Source organism: Talpa europaea, assembly GCF_964194135.1.
Source record: "Talpa europaea genome assembly, chromosome: 15".
Taxonomy (NCBI): Eukaryota; Metazoa; Chordata; class Mammalia; order Eulipotyphla; family Talpidae; genus Talpa; species Talpa europaea.
The window spans coordinates 85703808-85724577 of NC_140083.1; the positions used below are offsets into that span (position 1 = coordinate 85703808).

Here is a 20770-nt window from a genome sequence, read left to right on the forward strand (position 1 = left end):
TCAGGTTTTCCTCTTTCCCAGCGCAGGTCAGACTCCTTGGCTGGTCATCACTATAGATTTACTGTGCAAGCACCTCTGGGAGAGGCCAGTGGCCTCTGAACTGACCATTTAATCTGGCCGCACGGACCCTTGAGGATGCGTCCATGTGCTCGGATTACTGTGCTCCTTCTCCCGCCCTCCGGTCCTCTCCGGGAGGGCCGAGGGGCAGGTCCCAGGCCTGCGTGGACAGGGCCGGGCCGAGCCACTCGTGGATCCGGTGACGGGGCTCCCCGGGGAGAGCCAGGCATGCCTCAGCCCCAGGCCGGGTCCGCAGTGAGCCCACTGAGCCCACTAGGGGTCCCCGGCCTTGGGGCCTCCTTAATTATTGCTGTTCTCAACCCTTGGCCGAGGGGCCTTGGCGCTGGGGACGCGGGACCTGGGAAGTGGGAGGCTGAGCCGGGTGGACACGGGGCCTCAACCCCACCGGAGCCCAAGCTGGGCCCGGACCCGCCGTGAAACCGGGTGTTAAGATAACACGAGCCGAGGCGGCAGGAGACCGCGGGGACATGTGCGCCTGAAGAGCAGCCCCGAGCAAGGGGCCGAGGGCCTCCCGCGTGGCCGCGACCGTCCTCGAGTGCTGTTCACGCCTGGGAGGTTAGAAGTGACTTTGGCTTCGGGAACACAGGAAACCCCGGCAGGATGAAAACGCATACGCTGTGCAAAAATGAACAATGATGTAAAAATATATAAAATCACATTAAATTAAATTTAAAGAACCTGGTCTCTAACTCCAGCCTAGGAATTTTAGAAGCTTTCGGAGCTTGGTCATCCACAGCAGCCTCCTCAACGCTTCAGAAAACTCTAGGACTTGCTGCTCATGAATTTGAATTTCTCAATGATTTGAACCCATCCGTGCTCTGAGGACATCTCCCCACGCTGCTTTTCCTTCCGCACATCTTTGTTTCATCACATTCCTTCCTTTCTGAGGGAAGCCTGACCCGATGAGCTCGTGTTTGCAGACAGACGAGGTCCTGCTATTTTCTGAAGAGCAGCTGCGGGCCTCGGCCTGCTGCCCGCGCACCAGCGGCCGACCCCTAGCAAGCTGGGGGGCTCCTCAGCTGTTCTGTGTCTTGTTTGTGGGTTCCTGAGCAAGGGTTTACTGGAAATGTTTCCTGTGCCCAGGCAGGACCCAGACTCGGGTGAGAGTAAATGTCTCCTTAAATTCTGACCCCAGGGGCAGCCACCTACCTCCCCCTCGTGCCGGCCCTGCACCCACGCCCCGTGCACATTTCCACTCACCGGGCAGATGAAGGTACACCCTGGTCCCGAATGCTGACCGCTGGCCGCGCACAAGCGACCAGGGCTCTGTCGTCTCAAAGTGCAGATCAAGCCGCGTCACACGTGTTTTCCATTCTCTGTAGCTGCCTAGAGTGACCTCAAAACAGGGAATACATAAATATAAATATATAGATATATATATACATGAAATTTGAGTAAATGATGTCCTTTAAACAAACATAGATTTTGCTGGAAAAAAAAAAAAAGTTCCAATAATCTTTGACCAAACTCAGAATTAGCCAAGGAAAGAATATTTCAGATGTGACTGGCCAGCTGGGTAAAGAGTAAAACTCTGCTTTTGGTCTCCATGAAAATAAATAAATAAATGCAGAGGAAAATTAACATTATAATCAAAAGTATTTCTTTTGGAAAGAGAAAGTCAGTTTCCCTTTGTTTTCAGACTTTTGGGGAGTCACACAGCAACATTCCTTTGTGATGATATCAGTGTAGGAGACAGGACACAAATTCATCCTTGAACGACTTTGGTTCTGTCAGTCTTTTCTGAGCAAACAAGATGCTTTGCTCTGGCAACTCTCTCTGTCTTCTTGGTAAAGTCTGATTCGGATGGCGGGAGAGCCATGCAGGCGGTTGACATGTCTGCCTCTGTCCAGCCGTGCTGACCACTGCTGCATCTAATATGTATAAAGGCTATTCAGCAAAGGCCACACTCGCCTGCTTCTCACATAGGGACTTTTATTTTCAGTCAGTGGACTTTGTATGATGTAAATAATTTAGAAACAAAATTCTATTCCATTTCTAAATATTCCTTTTTAATTTCTTCTTAATTACAGAGCAAAGAGATTGCCTTCCAGCTTCATGAGGATTTAATGAAGGTTCTTAACGAGCTCTATACGGTAAGCACATAGTCTTTCTTCTTCTGCAAGTATCTTTGGCTTAAATTCTGGTTTGCAGAGACACTGCTCACATTAGAATTCACCCAAGCAGGGTGTCGATGTCGCTCATCTGGTGAAAATGTGGAACCAAGTGGACAGAAGCAAACTGCTGTGTCCCTTTGCTCTTCTCTTCCAGTGGGGGGGCCTGTATTCAGGTAAATATGTGTATGCAGTTAGCACGTTTGAAGAAACTAGAGTAGAGGTTTCCCAGCAAGACCTGTTTTTAATGCGTTGGGTTATATTCAGGTTTGTAATATTTTGTTAAAATCGTTGGCCTTCTTGGATTAGCCATTCTGGGATTTGAGCAATTTAGAGTTGCTTTATATTGGCATTTAATTTCTTTTTCCCCCCATTACAGCTAAATTAATTATTTGATTAATAACTTCATTTATTAAAATTACTTTGGGGGAGTTTCTGTTCTCTTGGCGATAATTTGTTTTCTGAATTTAAATTTTATCTAGGTTGCTGTGTATAATCACAAAAAATTAAATAATTTAAAACTAGTTTATTTTAAAAAATTTAACACCACTGTGGTTGCAAGTTGGAATTAGTCATATGCCCATGTAAATATTATTTTACACTAAATGATCATATTATTAAATACAAATTCCTTTTGGAGGAATTCAGCAACTTTTTATTTTATAAGAGAGGAAAATAGTATGAGAAATGAGTAATACTAGTTTGCTCTAACTGTAGATATTTGTATTTTCATTGCACAAGATTATTTGAGTTTTCTTTGCAGGCAAGTTAAACATGAAACTTATTAAAATGTTTCCTTTTTTTTTAAAGATTTATTTATTTATGCATACAAGAACTGGGGTACAGGCCAGAGGTGGGGGGGAGGTGAGAGGATTCCCCAGAGACAGAGTGGGGAGCAGAACAGGCGGATCCACTGAAATCCACTGCCAAGGGGAGCAGCGGGGAGACAGGAGAGGTCTGCTGCGCCCTGTGGGTAGCTCCCTGGCTGGGGATCGAACTCGTATTACAGTGGCTGCGGATTGCTTCGTAGGTTGTGTCTTAGCTGCTTGAACCACCAGGGAGGCCCAAAATATGTTTCTTGATTTGCAAATTCTGTTTGTTCTTTAAAAGCCATGTGTATTAAGTGCAGTTTTGTGAATTTGTTTTTAATGCTCCACTGACACTTGCTAATTATCGCTAATTCAAATAGCCTAAAATACTCCGTGTTCCTACCTCCTCCAGAAACTTTTAACTTTACATGCCCACAAGCAGAAGTATCACGTAGTGAGTGAGCATTTGCCAAATATCCGATGAAGTTGTTTTAGAGGATAAAGACCTGTTCCTAGCGCTTGCTTCCAGTGATGTGTTCACTTCTGAAACCTAATGTATTATCCATGTTTGGAAACCCCGGGTTTAGAATTTTAGAGTTAAATGAACTTTGTGGCCTGAGACGTCCAAAGGAAAATTTCTAGATCATCTTCCGTTGCACTCTTCTACAGTGAGGGCTTCCTGGCGCTTTCCTTGTGCCTCCCTCTGGGGGGGCCTTGTCTCCCCAAGAAGTAGGCTGACTACAGAGTCTTTATCTCTGTGGCCGTCGTCCTGGGGAACCACTTTCTGATGAGGAACTCACAACTACACAAATCATGTAAACCCTTTATTACTTGCTTGTATTTTCCAGAATCAGTGGCACTAATGTTATTTAATAACAGCCCGGGTAATAAATGGAACATGTGAATTAGTGACGAAAGAGAGCCACAGGGAGAATCAGCAAGTTTAGAGAGCGTTCAGAGAGCAGGAGACTCTTGTGCTGTGATGAAATGGAAATGACTGGACTGGCAGCAGCAAACTGGTCGACATGAGAATCAAAGACTCTTAGTTCACTGAGCCAGTCTCAGCGCTAAAGAGACAGAACCCCAGGAGATAGAGGATGGATGGATGGATGGATGGATGGATGGATGGATGGATGGATGGACGGACAGATGGACGATCAGAAAGTATTTTTAGTATTTGAAATATGCATATACCTGTATCTGTCGGTCTGCACCTATGGAGACAGAGCTATAAGTTAGAGATTTACTGCAAGGAACTGGCTCATGGACTGTGCAGGCAGAGAAGTCCAGGGTCTGCTAGCAGCAGGCCAGGACACTAGGGCCTGAGGCCTGAGGGCCAGGAGAGCCAGCGGGGTGAGCTCCAGCCCAGTTCACTTCCAAAGCAGGAGAAAACCTGGTCTCACCTCCAGGACAGTCACACAAAAGAGCATGAGTTTTTTTTTCTTACTCAGCCTCTTTGTTCAAGCCCTCAGTGGGTTGGGTGGGGCTCACCCACGGGGGAGGCCAATTTGCTTTATGCAGTGCACTGAGCCAAATGTCAGTCTCGTGCAGAAACCCCCTCACAGGCACACAGAATAATGCTCACCCAGGTATATCCGGGTACTCCTGAGCCTGTCCAATCGACACCTAAATTAACGAATCTTCACAGCTCCCCGGCTCCTGAGGGAGAAGCCCTGCTTCCGCCCCAGCCCACCCTCTGGCTCCAGGTGGCCCTGGGCTCCGGCTTCTTGGCTGTCATGTGGTGATCGCAGTGACACCTGCCTCTATCCTCTAACGAAAGAATAAACATTATGACGGTCACGTGGTCAACAAACATTTCTACATGACCACGGCTGTGCCAGACCCTGTCAGACAAGCTGGGGCTGTCGCTGTGATGGGGAGGGGCCGGCCCTGGCTCGCGAGGCATTTGCCAGCGCAGCTCTGGCCGGCGGCCAAAACTCAGCGGACTCCGGTCACTCCTGTCGTCTCCACCCCGGTGGGCTGGAGGGGGTGACAGCCCCGTGTCTGCACACAGAGGACGGGGAGCTCATGGGGTTACCAGCAGTTACAGGTGGCGTGTGCACATACGTGTGCGTGTGCGTGTGCATGTGTGTGCTGTTTTCCTTTACGATAAATGACATTTGTACAAAAAGGAGAAGGTGGTACCGTCCCCCAGGAAAGCTGAGGCAACAGTGCATGCAGCGGGGCTGCGCCGGGTCAGTGAGCAGCTGGGAAGGCACCGCCGCGGGGAGAGCACGGCCGGCGGCGATGGACCAGGGCCGCGGCGGGGGCAGAGCCTCGGGGACTGCACCTGAGGGGTCAGAGATGGTACAAAATGAACAGCGATGTAAGAAAATTTTCAACTTTAACTACTTTTTTAAGAAGGTACAACAGGAAAAATGATGACGCCAAAGGGGAGAGGGAACGTTCCAAGCAAAATGCGGCCTCGTGGGCCTGGAGCAGACTCCCCTTCGGCAGCAGGGTGAAGTGCCACCTGCCTCTGTCCCGACAGCGCTGAGGTTCTGCTCGGGGAGAAACGTCCGTCTCCTGGCCCGGGCTTCACAGCGCTCTGCTCGTGTCCCGCGCGCCTCACCCCCAGTAGGCACATTCTGAGAGATTCCCATAGACGTCGGGGTACATCCCCGTGAAACTGATTGTTAATTATGTGTAATTGATGATCAAGCTCTGTATACATCACTGCCACCCGCGGCGAGCCGGAGCCGGGAGGTGATCTATCCTCAGGTGCCGTTAAATCAAGGTGGAGAAAGGAGAAAATGAAGATTTATCCCGCCCTCCCTGTGAGGCCGCACACGAGCCCCTTTTCTTGAAGCAGCCTCGGAGGCAGGGACTCCCAAGCCCAGTGTTACAAGGGGGAGGTGAGCTCAGAAGAATTCGTTGAGGATCACACAGACGGCAAATGAATGTTCTGAAATCCAAACCCAGCTCTTTCCTCCAAAGTGCCACGAGGTCCCCCCTGGCGGCTGCCCTGGGAGGGACTGCTGAGGGCGCCCGACCCAGTGGTCACCTCCGGGTCAGACCCTGACACGCGTGCTCGGATCGACACTCGTGAAAATTTGATCAAACGTTCCAGATATCGATAGGGGTTCAAAATGGGCAACCCAAGTGGCTTTGCGTGTTCAGCTTTAATAATGGGGTGTGTTTATTTGGGGTGCCTCCCTCAGAGTGTGAGCATTCATTCTCGCTTTGTGGTTAGACGTGTCACCTCCTGTCAAGCATAGATTCACGCTCCGTGATTACGCCGAGTATTGCGGCCTCATCTACTCGTGTTTGCGTCCTTCTGAGCGCGACTCTGATCTGCCTGACGAGAAGAAGCAGAGGCGGCCACTTCCCTGGTGCAGACCCGGAGGCTGCCGAGCGCCTCGCCCAGGGGCTGTGGGGAAGCCGAGTGGCTGGAGGCCACCCTGACCTTCGCGTGTTTTCGAAGCCCTTATCTCTTTTCAGTGTTAAAATGAAAAGGCCAATTATTTTTCAGAGGCGATGGGAGGGAAGATGCTGTTTATTATTTCAAGCCCTGCCTTGAAAGCTCGCCCCAGAGGACTGCTGAGGAAAGCGTTCCTGGCTGCTGCGGAGCCTCCCACGAGCCCAGAGCCAGGGCATTCTTCTAGAAAGAAGCAGCAGGCCCGGGGCGAGGTCGAAAAGTCCTTCCGAAGGACCCAAGACACTTGCCACCTCGCAGCTGACGGTTTTCCTCTGAACCTCAAAGAGATTTTTGATTTTTTTAAGTATTTATTTTACTTCAAGGGCATCTTGAGCATTTGAAATAAATATTTCCGTAGTGAAAATGAAAATCCATCCCTTTGAGATGGACCACAAAAAGGCCTGATGTCAGAACAAAACACTGAGCAAAGAGAAATACGGCATCAAAGATATGTAGAAAACTCCCAGATTGAAAAAACCTCTTTGGACGTCCACACGCTCCAGGGTGCCACCTGGAAAACTTTTTCAAACAGCAGTCTGTGTAGAGATGTTGGGGTGGCGGTGTGTCGCCGCGGATCCGTCCCCCGCCTCGTTGCTAGACACTCAGCGGGAACGCGGGAGGGTTGGGGTGGGGGACCCCCCGCGGGCCCTGAGTCCTCAGACTGGCTTCCACACAGGTGAGTCGCAAGGTAGCTCGTTCATCCTCATTTCTATTTCCTGCCAGAATGAAATTTCCATTGCAGAGATCTCAAAGGACAGCTGCGTGACAAGAACTTCACGTGTCGATGTCTTTGAGGACATCCTGCTGCTTATCGAATCCTCCTGCTCCCGAGCTCCTGCTCGGACTTCTCGCTGGCTCTCTGAGAGCTGAGAATCAGCAGTGACGGGTGCCGGCGAACTACCAACGAGACAGTCTTTTAAAGAAGTGAGCAAGAGCTGAGCTCTCCCCTGCACCCCACTCTTTGGCTTAGGAATGAGAAGCAAGTATGGAAAATAGAGTTTCTTAAAAACAAAAACCCATTTTTCACTGAAAGAAAAGGATTCAGATTTTCTACCTCACTTGATATCTAATTCTAAGGGTTATAGGATTTTTATGACTTTACAGTTCCACTTACCTGTGTCCTCGGTTCCCACATCTCACTGAGGCATCTCGTAACTTTGAAGTCCCATCCACACATGTAATATTGATGATGTGTGACACATTTCTCTGAAAAATATAAAATATTTAAAATTGCAGGTGACTGAAATTCTAGTACATTCCTTGTCCTTTCATTAAACACGCGCTTTCCCCTCCACGTTGCCAGTTACTCGCAGCTTTCCCACTGCCACCGTATGCAGCGTGCCCTGCTTAGTGTGTATTCCAAAGGCCAACGCTTGGGTGTTTTTTTCAGTAGATTAAACTTGTATTTCAGGGCCTCTGAACATTTTGTAGGAAAGACCTTTTGGAAACAAGGACTTTCCGAATGACCTTCTCAAGCCCTGGCTTTCTCTGTTGACTCATTGGGCGAGGATTAAGTCTTTTTGCAGCTCAGTTTCTTTGATCCATAAAACAAAGACCATCCCTCTGCTCTCAGTCCCTCAGGTGTGCAAGAATAAACAGGAGCGTTGGCAGAGCTCACGGATTCAACCACATAGTGGAAGCGTTGGGTGTTTCCCTAGCTGTGACAGCACTCGCGGGGCACGCCTGTGTTCTGGCACCGCTGCCAGTGCTTGGCGTGTATTCACTCATTTTACCACAACAGTGGCCTTGTGGGTAATAGTCTTACTCCAAATTAGAAGGGAACTAGGAGCATGGACTGGAGCCCCGGCAGTCTGGGTCCCAGGAATAGCGCAAGAGCTGTCAGAGATGCAAGGAGCTCTCTCGCTTCTTTTTTTTTTTTTTTAAGATTTATTTATTTATGCATGCAAGAACTGGGGTACAGGCCAGAGTTGTGGGGAGCAGAACAGGTGGAGCAGCAGGGAGACAGGAGAGGTCTTCTGCTCCATGTGTGTAGCTCCCTGGCCAGGGATTGAACTCGTGCTGCAGTCGCTGCGGACAGCTTCATAGGTTGCGTCTTTACCCCTTGTGCTGCCATGGAGACCCGCAAGGAGCTCTCTTTTAAGAAATATATAAGTCCTCAACACAAACAAAGAAAATAATCCAGTCAAAAAATGGGCAGAAGAGCTAAAAAGAAACTTCTCTGAAGAGGAAATGCAAATGGCCAACAGGCATATGAAAAAATGTTCAACATCACTTATAATCAGGAGAAATACAAATCAAAACTACCATGAGATACCATCTTACACCAGTGAGAATGGCACATATTAAAAAAACTAGCAACAACAAATGTTGGCGAGGATGTGGAGAAAAAGGAACTCTCCTGCACTGCTGGTGGGAGTGCAAACTGGTCCAACCACTGTGGAGAGCTGTGTGGAGATTTCTGGACCTACTAAAGATAGAGCTTCCATAGGATCCAGCAATTCCACTCCTGGGTATTTACCCAAAGGACACAGAATCATCAATTCCAAAGAACACCTGCACCCCTATGTTTATAGCAGCACTGTTTACAACAGCTAAGCTTTGGAAACAGCCCAAATGCCCAAAAATAGATGACTGGATCAAGAAGATGTGGTCCATATACACCATGGAATATTACTCAGCATTCAAAAAAGATAAACACATGCAGTTTGCAGCAACATGGATGGCGCTGGAAGGGATCATGCTCAGCGAAATAAGCCAAAAAGAAAAAGAAAAATACCGGATGGTCTCACTCATAGCAGGAATCTAGAAAACTTAAATAAGGGACCAGGAAAAAGAATAACTATAAGAAAGTGAAAATCAAAATCAACAAACAACTATGAACCAGAGACACTCTATAGGGGGTGGGGGCAGGGAGGGGAGGGATTGGGGTCAAAATAAGGGGGTTGCAATTGTATGGGGAATATAAAAATAAAATTTATTAAAAAAAAAAAAGAAATATGTAAGTCCTGAAAATGCATCGGTGACAAACACAGCCCTGACTGTAAATGACTGTTGAGAGTTCACTAGAGATTAAAAACAAACAAACCAATAGCCTCTGTCTAGGAGTCAAAAACTTAAATTAGAAAAAACTGCCTCTAGTGACTGCTGGAAATAGAGTTAGTGCAGATAAAGATTAATCAGTTCAGCTCACCCTTATTGCAAACAGAAACACTTTATTTTTAATAAGGCATAAAAAATTTAGAGTAAATTAATCATTTTTCATTAAATAGTTTTATTGAGGTACAAAACCTCGTGAAACTAACTGTAATCTAGATTGCATTTAAAAATTAGTTTAATTTTGTATTTTGAAAAAGATGAGGAGTGGCCTGCTTTAGTGTACATGTAACGGAAGCAGGTGCAACCCTGTCCCTACCAAATCATTCTCAGGTTTTCCTCCTTAATGAGCATTAAATGATGGATCACTAATCCGTTTGGGAGCTCATTAAAGTCACTGGAGTGATGAATATCCCGGTATAAGGTTCATCAATATAAGTGTGTTACACGATATGGGCCCCGTTTGTTTCTAGATATTTTCTCTGCAGCAAAGCCAATGAGTTATGGCCTCAGAGCCCATGGAAAATTCTAGGAGGAATTTCATACCCTGGGCATCGCGTGGTATACTCCTTGCTGCCTCAAGTCAACAGAAGATAATGAGTGTAGTTTGTTGCTATGCTTGTTTTTCATTTTGCTTAACATGTGTCTGCCACTTCCCCTGATGATGAGAAAAATCAACTGAGTGTGAGTGTGAGTGTGTGTGTGAGTGTGTGTAAAGTAGTGTTATAAGAGCAGTATCTGAAATCTTCAACTCAGGACTTTGGAGTTGGAAGAAGCCTGAGAGGTCCTGTAGCTCACCCACCTCCTTCAGGGCTGAGAAAGCCGTGGCCGCCAGTCGAGAGAATCAAGGCTTGCTCAGTGCCCCGGGGACGGGCTCAGCCAAAGGAGGCTCACACAAGAGATCTACGAGTGGAGTCTCTCTCCGCTCATGCTCGGTCTTAAAGGTGGAGACGAAAACAGTAAATCCCTGAGTGGCAGCATGGCCCCATTCTCAAGTAGCCACCCTGAGGCCATCCTGCGGGCCTTCCTCTGTGCATCCTTAAATATTCTCCTTTTAGAGGCACATATTAAAATTCTCTGAGACGCCTTCCACACCCAGAAGCTGCATAATCGGTTTTCCGTCTGTGATCAGGCCTCTGGTTTTTACTTTCCTTCCATGCCACACTTTTCACGGTGCTCGAGATGCAGTCTGATGTGATCGTAGTCCTGATTTGGGTCTGCGGGAAGACAAGACCTCGTGCTGTCGTCTCTAATAGACTAATCTCCCACAGAGGGTCAGAGGGGCTGAGGTTACAAAGCAATTTTGCAGCAATGCTAGGACCAAAATCCAGGTTGATTGGATTTGATAGGCCGAAGTGCTTTCCATTAAAGATGCTGCATGATATTGCTCCTGAAACAAAATCTTTACTACTACACTGACCAGAATGCCATTGCTTCTGTGATTTTCATTGGTCTTACTTCCTCCCCTTGTGTGCGTGAGCCGTTTTCCCTATTTGGTTTGTCCTCCGCGTCTCCGCTGCCCGCCATCTCTGTTAGCTGGCAGTGCCCGGGCACACGGGGCTAGAGCCCCAGACACTGCCTTTTGTTCACAGCACTTGTTTGGATCATGAAAATAATTTGATGATAAATTCACACTCTTGCGCTGATTTCATTGCAGTGGAGCCAAAACATACCTCTGGTCTAAGCCTGCAGGTGTGAAGTCGTGCCGTGAGCAGTCACCGTAGTTGTTCCTTCCGACCGCCCACAGCTAGACTAAGAGATGGCTCAGCCACGCAGAGGCCTGAACCGGGGAAAGAGGCTAGAACCTTGCAGGCTCCTGGCAGTCCAGCTCTTGGGGCTCCGCCGGGATGGCCCAGAGACCCTGCTTTCCCTCGTGGACCTGAGCAACTTCCTGGAAGCACGAAGAATGGCCTTCCCAGGCTGTGCACCTGCCTGATGGGCTGCGCTTGCACCAGCTCAGTTTCAGCCAGAGCTCTCGTGTGTATTGATGGGAGGAGAGAGATCTTTATCTTAAGTTGTCATGTAGTTTCTCAGAAGAGCTTTTAGTGATTGATGGCATTAGTGAAGCAGCAGGCTATATGAAATTAGGAAATACTGTTACTAACATATTGCCTTTCATGCCTCAGCCCCCAGCCACCACACTGTTTTTCATTCTAATGCGAACCATGTTTCACAGATGATTCAGAGCTGTCATCCCATTAACCCAACCCCAAGCGTCTGTTGGTGGCGCCATTTTGAATGTTGGGAATAGAGGAGAACAGGTTCATCCAGGCACTCAGCAAATATTTGTTAAATGAATAAATGAATGGGCAAACTGAGTGTAAAATGATTCCTTTCCTTTGTTTGATTCTCGCCAAATGCCTTTAGTACCAGAGGTAATAGTAAAGGTCAAGAGCAGCTTGAGATACCGTTGCTACCGTGGGTGGATTTACAGGACAACCCATCCTGGTTGAGTGTTACACAAATAAACAGCCCAGATCACGGAGTCTGAAGTGTCTCAGCTCATGGGTCCTGGTGGTGGTTGGAACAAAAAATGTTCTCACCGAGGATCTGCAGAGACTTTACCATGGGTGAGATCTGAGCTCGGCCAGGAGGACTCGTCAAAGTGTCAGCTGGGGGAGGGGCTGGGTCGCATCCTGGCAGTGGGATTGGCTCAGGGAAAGGAACAGGAGCAGTAAAATGCAGATTCTGGGGCAAGAGCATTCCCCACCCATACCTCCAGGTGATAAGCTCCGTGCAAGTGTTGGAGGAGTAAATAATTACCTCGCATTCCTTCCTCCACCTTCCCTAAACATGACCAAGAGTGATCTCTACGCCAGGTGGAGAGGCCTTCTGCTGGGAGAATGTGTTAGACTTTCCCAAAGACAGTCCAGACACCTAATCTGGAGCCAGACTGGGGTGAGGAGGCCTCCCAGATGCTCTGTCAGTGACGGCTGTGGCCTCTCCTTGCCTCACTTTTCTTATTACATAATGGGGAGAAGAAAGTAGCTACCTCCTCAGAGTTCTGAAATGTTCTCAAAAGAGTTCTTAGGAGTTTTAAAATTGTAAAATGCTTCCAACAATTAAGAGAAAATGGAGCAGAGAAGGTAAGGTGAGTGTGTTCCATGAAGAAGTATGCATGAGGTTTTAGTAAAGAAGCATTCAAACAGGAGAGAACGTGCCCTTGGGGCTACATTTAAATGACCACACGCCTTCATGCTGTCTGGTGTGCAAAGGTTGTGTGTGCATTAAGCTGATGGAGAATCTTATTTTCTTTACAGCAGGTATTCAAAATGCACCTTTAAAAAATAAATCCTCCCTTTACATCTCTGAAACAGAGAGAACTGTTATTTTATTTTAAATGCAAAACACTTTTAACTTCTGTCAACATCTTCATTTTAAATAATGTAGTTTGTACTTCCATTCATTATCTGCAATTAGGGTTCTCAAAAAGCTTTTAGTGTTCTTCTCCTCAACGTTTAAAGTTCATTCATTGTAACTTAACATTTTAGAGAACAGTGAAGACCATAAATCAGATTGGAAAATTGAACAAAGAAAATTCCTTTCTGGAAGTGACTGTAAAACTGGGTAGAGGCTCCTCAGAGACTGGCTGAGCCCCAGCATAAGACAGTCACACCCTTATCTTGCTGGTGGGTCAGGTGAGACTCAAACAGTCTCCTCTGAACCCAGACTCGTTAGTAAGAAATGCGGTGTTGGCAGCCAGCTCCATCTCCTCGGTGTGGAAGGCCTATTAGTTTGTGCAAATTGCCTGCTTGCGCGGGTTCTCAGCATGGAAGTAAAGCAGAGTCAAGAATTTAGGGCTGCGTGTGACGTGTTTAAAAGAAAGGTTTCTTAGATCTGCGCTGTCTGCGAGACCTTTCCACCAAACTGTGATGGATGATGGGAGTCACGTGTTCCTGTTGCTTCTTTCCTTTGTGTCAGCAAGATGTGTGTGTGTGTGTGAGAGAGAGAGAGAGAGAGAGAGAGAGAATTATTGAAATTATATTGATTTTAGACAGAGAGAGACACACAGAGACAGAGAGACAGAGACAGGGTCCTTCCCCTTCTCAGCTGAGGTCTAACTGGAACGGGCCCAAGGGGTGTGGGCTCCCCGTGGGCAGGGAGCGTAAACAGCCAAGCCTAAGTACGCAAGGTGTGCAGCAGACCCACTGACCTCGGTGTTTGCCCAGCTGTGGGTGACTCCCTTTTCATGCCCAGCTCCAGCCACTTCCTAGCACTGTTTTATTTTTCTTTTAAACTGGAGTAGTCAACCAAGTTTTCCCCAGACAGGCTTGATAATTACTAAAAACAGACAACTTGGCAGTTACTCACAGCTCAGAAAAGGCCGCCACCTTGTTCGGCCCTTACTTTGGTCCCATTGAGCGACGCCTGGACACGACTTGCGGGCCTGCGTTTTCAAGACGTCCAGTTTTATGAAAACAAGTTAAGCTCTGCATGAACTCCTGCTCTGCTTTCCAAATAGTCATCTTCACAACATGAATTAAGCTGGACTATAAGAAAGTGCTGATTTTCTATCCCGGCCGGCCGGGATCGAACCAGCACTGCAGAGGCTGCGGACAGCTTCACAGCCCAGCGCTCAACCCCTGCGCCACCAGGGGAGGCCCTGATCCTAGTTTCTTAAAAGGAAAAATGATGTGTGTTAATTTGAAGTGTGTCTATGTGTGTATTTTCATAGGAAAAAGATTAAATGGGTGTATACCAAAATCTTAACAGTGATATCTCTGTTTGCTTTTTCTTTTCCTTTTATATCACCTGTTTTCTACATTGCTCATAAAGTACTTGAACAACTCTTTGAAACTATATGTGATCTTAAGTTTTAAGTTTTGTGTTTTGACGAGTAGATTTTATGCAATAAAATCCCTTAGTAAGGGCTATACTAATTTGGAGTTTATAATTCCAAGGTCAGGCTCAAATGCATCCATGAATAATGGTTTATTCTGCAAATTAATAATGCAGAGGACATTTTAGAGAAACACTTTTAAGCTTAAGGGAACTTTTCAAGTACATTGAAAGCATGCGTAAGGCTGTAAATCATTTTTTCATCAAAGCCTGTCCCCTAAGTGCCTCTTCCTGGCAGGTGAATTTGCATATTTCTGTTTGCTCTATGTAGAAGCAATAGCCCATAATTCATCTACCTTACTAACAATCAGCCCTTTCCTGCCAGGGCACGATTGTATCTGTAACATATATATGTGTGGTCCTCCTTGTTGGTACAAGCGGTTAAGTGTCAGCACTATGAAGCTACCTGCAATTACTGCAGCACGAGTTCGAATCCCAGCCAGAGAGCTACCCACATGGCACAGCAGACCTCTCCTGTCTCCCCGCAGCTCCCCCCAGCAGTGTGTTTCAGCGGATCCACCTGTTCTGTTCCCCACTCTGTCTCTGGTGAATCCTCTCACCCCCTGCACCTCTGGCCTGTACCCCAGCTCTTGCATGCATAAATAAATAAGTCTTTTAAAAAAAACATATAAGTGTGTGATGTGATGATTTCCGTTCACTCTCTACGCTGCAGACATCTTCTAACAGTTCGGGTCGCATTTTGCAGGTGATGAAAACTTACCACATGTACCATGCAGAGAGCGTCAGTGCAGAGAGCAAGCTCAAGGAGGCCGAAAAGCAAGAGGAAAAGCAAATCGGCAGGTCTGGCGACACAGTCTTCCACATTATACTTGAAGAGCGTCACCAGCGGCGGAGCTCTGTAAAGAAAATTGAAAAAATGAAAGAAAAGGTAATGAAAACTATGATGCAAAGCTGCTTTATCCTCAGCTGGGGGGACAGTACTCAAAACACCACTGCAATGGCTGGTCGACACCGACTGTGAGTTATTGGGAAGGGACTTGCATTTCCTCTCACGGGAATGAGCGTGTTTAAGAGACATTGGACTCCCGCGACAGCAGCTGGGCGCCGTTCCGTGGTGAATGCCAAGTGCTCGGTACAAATGTAGAAACTGAATATTAACAAAGAGATTTCATCCCAAATGGGCCTGGAGCCCAAATATATTGTTGTTTCTTCTCTGGCTGCGTAATTTTAGTTTGTGATTTAAATCAGATTCAAAGTCCTTCTCAAAAGACTTCAAAGGTCATCTGTAGACGTAGACTGGGTGTTTTGATTAATATAAATTCTTGTATGTTTCTCCCTGTCATTAAAAAGTTGCCTTGTCGTCTTCCCCAATGCCTGTGTCTTCTTCACTTGCAGAGACAAGCAAAGTATTCGGAAAATAAGCTAAAATCAATTAAGGCACGGAACGAATATCTCCTCACGCTTGAAGCAACCAATGCCTCAGTTTTCAAGTATTATATTCATGATCTCTCAGATCTAATTGATGTAAGTACTTACAGTTTTCATATTTCCATATTGAGATGGAATGAGTAATAACTATTTCATTGATTCTAAACCACCATCACTTATGACAATGTTATTTTACATAATATTCAGAAAGAAAATGCTGCATTTAAACTATACGTGCTACTAAGAAACTATTTGTTGTAAGATGCATGTGACAAAACAATGACAACCAAATGATTAAGTTCTGTGAAACTGTAAGGGCCTGGAACACTCGGCTAGGCGGAGTGTGAGAGGATTGTCATCTCTAGATGATGTGGTGGAACAATCCTAGCTGCATTCCCTGATTCAAAGTGTATTTATGGAGCCCTCACTACAGCGAGATGCTGAAGATAAAAGCCATATACGGTTCTTGCCCTCTGGAATTTAAGGTAGAAAAGATGGTGCTAAACAAATGACAACACACAGGATTTGCTTTCTTACAGTTGTCACAAATACGCAGCAGAAGATAGCGCGTGAATGTCTATAGTAGATTTATCTAACTCTCTCACGGACTCTCCTCTCAGGAGGCATGACATAAAAAAGCAGAAATTGGGCTCATTGGCAACGCTCCACATATAGCCACTGTACTCATTACTGCCAACATTGCCCCAACATTCCCCCATTAACCCTCTGCATTGCTCTGTGATTCAGAAAACATTTGCTGAGTAGCCCAGTCATTGTGCGGACACCCGAGGGCTGCCAGGGTTACACAAAGCTCCTGTGTCCAGAAATGTCTGCAAACAAAAGGAAAAAGTGTTCTAAGAAAAGCACAGACAAAGGCACAGAGGTTCAGAGAGTTAATCTGCTGGAACTTTACTCGTACATTACTTTGATTGATTGAATTTAACGGAGTTTTATGATATTGGGAAGTTATTTTCCGTGGCTCAGAGTGTCTATCAGAATTTAGACATGCAATGGGTTCAAACGACTATTTTTATGTGAATTTAGGTCTCGTGTATTTAGCTATTATTTGAGAGCCACAGCTTGGGACATCTACAAAAAAATTGTTAAGGGAGAGAATTATTTTTTAGTTCATTACCACTGATGTGACATCTTCCTTTTATTTGTGTATAAAAGCAGTTTTATCCCCTAGTGCCATCATTTCTCAGTACAGAACCATTTTGTACTGAAACCGGGGAAAGCTTCTCTTTCTTTTCCTTTGTTGCAAGAATTCCATCAAGTAATTAATCACTTAATTATTTTAAATACAGAAGCTTTTAAAAATATTTATTTTCTTCCAGCACTTTGATGAAATTAAAGGCTGTCTCTGCAAGGTTGCTACTAGATTCCGTGAAAAATCCATGAAAAATTTTATGACCCTGATTTCACTTAGATCTGTAGTGATTCTGCAGAGTATATGCGCTGTAGCAGAACAAATTCTTTATAACTGCTCTGCTTGATGTTTGTTTGCTTGATTTCAGTAGTGATGACAGTGCATGGCTACACCCAAGACGATTTAACATTAGGTAAAATCCCCATGTGTTGAAAAGTTTTCCTGGGGTAGCTGCGGTGTGGCCATTACGGTTCTTGACAAGGGGTCCAGCGATAAACAAACCTAAGTCCCCATCTTTGAGGTGTTTGCTTACTGGACGAGGAGCAGGTGATAACGACTTTATGTTTACAGCACACACACACACACACACACACACACAGTCATGACGGTGCCACGAATAAAAATGAAACAGCCCAGCAGTGCTCCTTTAAATGCCCTGGTCCAGAACAGCTTGATAGTCCCGCCGAGACGTGAACTGGAGAAGCGTGTGGCTGGGCAGCACCGGGGCTGTGGAGGCAGAGTGGCGTTTGGCGAGCTCCGATGCTCAAGCAGTAGCACAGGAGGCCAGGGTGACGGGGGCAATGAAGGAAGAGAGCCAGGGGAGAAGGCGGAGAGACACCAAGCACTCAGCCTCCTGGACGAGGAAGCGGCTTGGACATTGTGTGCATGTGATGAGAAGTCTGGGTGGGAAGCAGACTGAGGCCAGCAGGGAGAAGCAAAAATAGCAGGTTTCTGAGGTTGTCCAGGCTAGAGAGGGTGCTGGCCGGGCTGGCACAGGAGCAGTAAACCAGTGAAAAGTGGTTGGCGTCAAAGTATGTTAAACACAGATCTAAAGGGAATTTGATAGAATGTGTGAAAAGAAGCATAAAGACTTCAGATTCAGGTCCTGTGCCACTAGGTTAGTGATGACGTCATTTAGTGAGATGGGGGCTCTGGGGAGAAGCCGGCCCGAGGGCCAGGAGCAACGGTTCTGTTCCACCTGTTGACGTGGAGACGCCTGTGGGCATCTGTGTAGAGGTGAGGGTAGCCCTGGAGAATTCCTGGGCTAGACAGGACAGGAAGAGCATGTCAAGGGGTTTGGAGAGTCTCCTCTTTGTCACAGGCAGTTTTCTAAGCATCATCTCACCTAATCATCACAACCTTATGAGGAAATGCTGTTTTCTCCATTTTCTCAATTAAAAGGACTGAGACTTAGCTAGTCTGGATAACTTGCAGTGTACTGAGTTAGAAAGTAGGCTGCAGACACCTTAGCCTCCAGATCTAACTCTGATATAAATAAAGTCCTAGTTACATATGCCAAGCAATTTTCAATAAAAAAAAGATGGAGTTTTGAAAGATCAGCCACGAATTTAAAAGGTGAACAATTCTCAAATAGAACTTAAATATGAATTTTTTGTACAATATAAAATTGGCTTATCAGCATATTCAACTAAAATTGAATACCCTCTTAGTAAAAATTATGTATTTGCCTGCTCATTTCGAAGGCAAGCACAGTGTGAATATGTACATTCTAAAATGGCTGCTGATTTTGCAGGAATCCGATTTGAATATATAGTGGTGATCCTAGAAACCCATCCTGGTGAAAAAAGAAACAGACCAATTATTATGCAAAGGCACCTAAAATATCATTTATGATTTGTGAGTTCATTTACCAAAGTACCTTTTATACTAAACTATCGAATAATTATTGAAAACGTTGTACTTCTATTGAGAAAAAGTGAAGACAGCGTTTTTAATGCACACCCTTTTATATGTGAAGTGCCGTGGAAGATGCTAAAGGCACCTTAAGTCACAGTGCTGTGAACAGATATACCTCCAGTTCCCCTTGCTCTCTGCTCCTGTCAGTATCCCTCTTTTACACATTTTCTCTGATGAGTGGATCTATTGATATAAAAATGTCATGCATTTTCTGTAGAATTTGTATTTTAAAACTAGTCTTTTATTATTACTGAGGCAGTTCATGTACTTTGTAGAAAACTAGAAAATACTACAAGAAAAATAAAATGGTCACGTTCTGCCGCCAGAGATCTCGGATGGGGTTTTGTGGAGAGCGGGGCCCTTGGTCACTCCGGGAAAGGTGTCGCCAGAGCTCCCTTCAGCGGCACGCGGCGAGTGTCTCCACGAGACAGAGACGTCAGTGATATTTAAAGAGCAGGTTTATTAGGGAAAAGGAAAGGGGCAGGTTTGCTGAGAGAGGCCTGTGTGGCTGCAGGCGGGCGGCCTTGACAGGTCCCGGCAGGCAGGAGGCTGTTGCCCTGCAGAGACAGAGTTGGTGATGAGGCACCTGCACAGTCACAGTGGGCAGAGGGCCGGCTGCCCCGAGCCTGTGCAGAGAGGGCCCTGAGACAGTCCTCTTCTCTCGGGGAGGGTCACTCCTCCGAGGAGCGGCTGCTTGCTGGCGATGCTGGGTGACAGGCAAACCTAGGAAGGGGCCAGAGATTCCAGGGTGGGCCCAATCTCCATATCCGTCCCCTCAGGCCTGTGCTCCACTCCCTAGAGCATCTGATCCTGCTCGGGTCTCCTGCCTGGTGACCAGGCACTGGCCCCTAAGGGTCCTGCCCTCCAGTGGTCCTGTTATTCCCCTTGACCCCCACCTCCTTGTGTGAGTCAGATTTGGCCCTTGGAGCACCTCCTTTCCAGTCTTTCTATCCTTGTCCTCCATCAGTCTCCATTGTTAAAATATGAATTTTTTTTGTGGTCATATCTCCATTTTTTACAAGAAGATAAAATCTCTTTATTTGGAATTGGCAGGAAGTGGAACTGAGTTACCTTCACAAAGAGAATTTTTATTATGTCACTGTAAAGAATAAATAGGAACTCTGAGAAAAGTATTACAAACAGGACACCTAACAGGTGTGGGGGAATGCTGGTATAACTTACAGGGGAAGGCAGACTTTAGTTTTATAAATAACAGATAGTACGTCTGTGATCATCAGTATCCCCAGCATTAAGTACCTCGACCTAGACCTAATTATTGTATAAGAATTAAGATGTATTACAAACAGAAATATCATACAAATATTTTTAATTGAATGCTGAGATTTTCAAGCAATTGTGATTTGCTAGGAGATAAGAGAGGATTATCAAAGTCTTAATACTAAGAATCTCTAACTTATTATCAAATTCACCGCTCTGTAGCTCTGGAATTCTTGAAACAACTGGTTCTAAGATTGCGTGGCTGGGATGTTGTCTCTCTCACCCACAGCCACAGAATGCATTCAGAGAAACAAAAAAAAAACAGTGGTAAAATACTCCAGGGGCCTTTCTCCCAGAGCGCCCGCCAAGGAGTAATAAAGGATTTGTCATCCGTGCACTACAGTTCCGTGGTCTCCAATTACACCTGCAAATGTTCTTAAGTCATTTTGGAACTTGAAGGATAAATCTTCGTTACTGTTGTGGACTATTGCTACAGGTGATTTTCTGGTAGAGATACTTGTATGTGTTTTATCAGATATTTGTATAGAAGAAGATTGAAAATGGAATGCTTTGAATGACACATGCCGTGTTTACTGTTTCTAAATAATCAGATGTGTCCTTGAGCGTTTAGCTTTATCCTTTTGTCTCAAGGGGCCTGTGTTTAACTAAAAAGCAACATATTCAGAGTTTAAATTCTTCTTAGTTTTACTTTCCCTTCCTACACAATAATATTAAGATGTGTCTATGTCAAATGGTAAAACTGTCATCCCTATAAAGTCTGTCATCC

At 45.9% G+C, this 20770-nt stretch overlaps 1 protein-coding gene across 2 annotated transcripts in view; it reads left to right on the top strand.

Moving 5' to 3' along the window:
* Positions 1-20770, top strand: part of SRGAP1 (SLIT-ROBO Rho GTPase activating protein 1) — a gene marked incomplete at both ends in the record, with an annotated part of 175481 nt that overhangs the window by 96392 nt on the left and 58319 nt on the right. For both annotated transcript variants that reach the window (XM_084256215.1, XM_084256216.1), the window contains 3 exons: positions 2109-2171; positions 15016-15198; positions 15666-15794. In XM_084256215.1, the coding sequence (XP_084112341.1) occupies positions 2109-2171; positions 15016-15198; positions 15666-15794 (375 nt within the window). The remainder of the gene's footprint in view (positions 1-2108; positions 2172-15015; positions 15199-15665; positions 15795-20770) is intronic.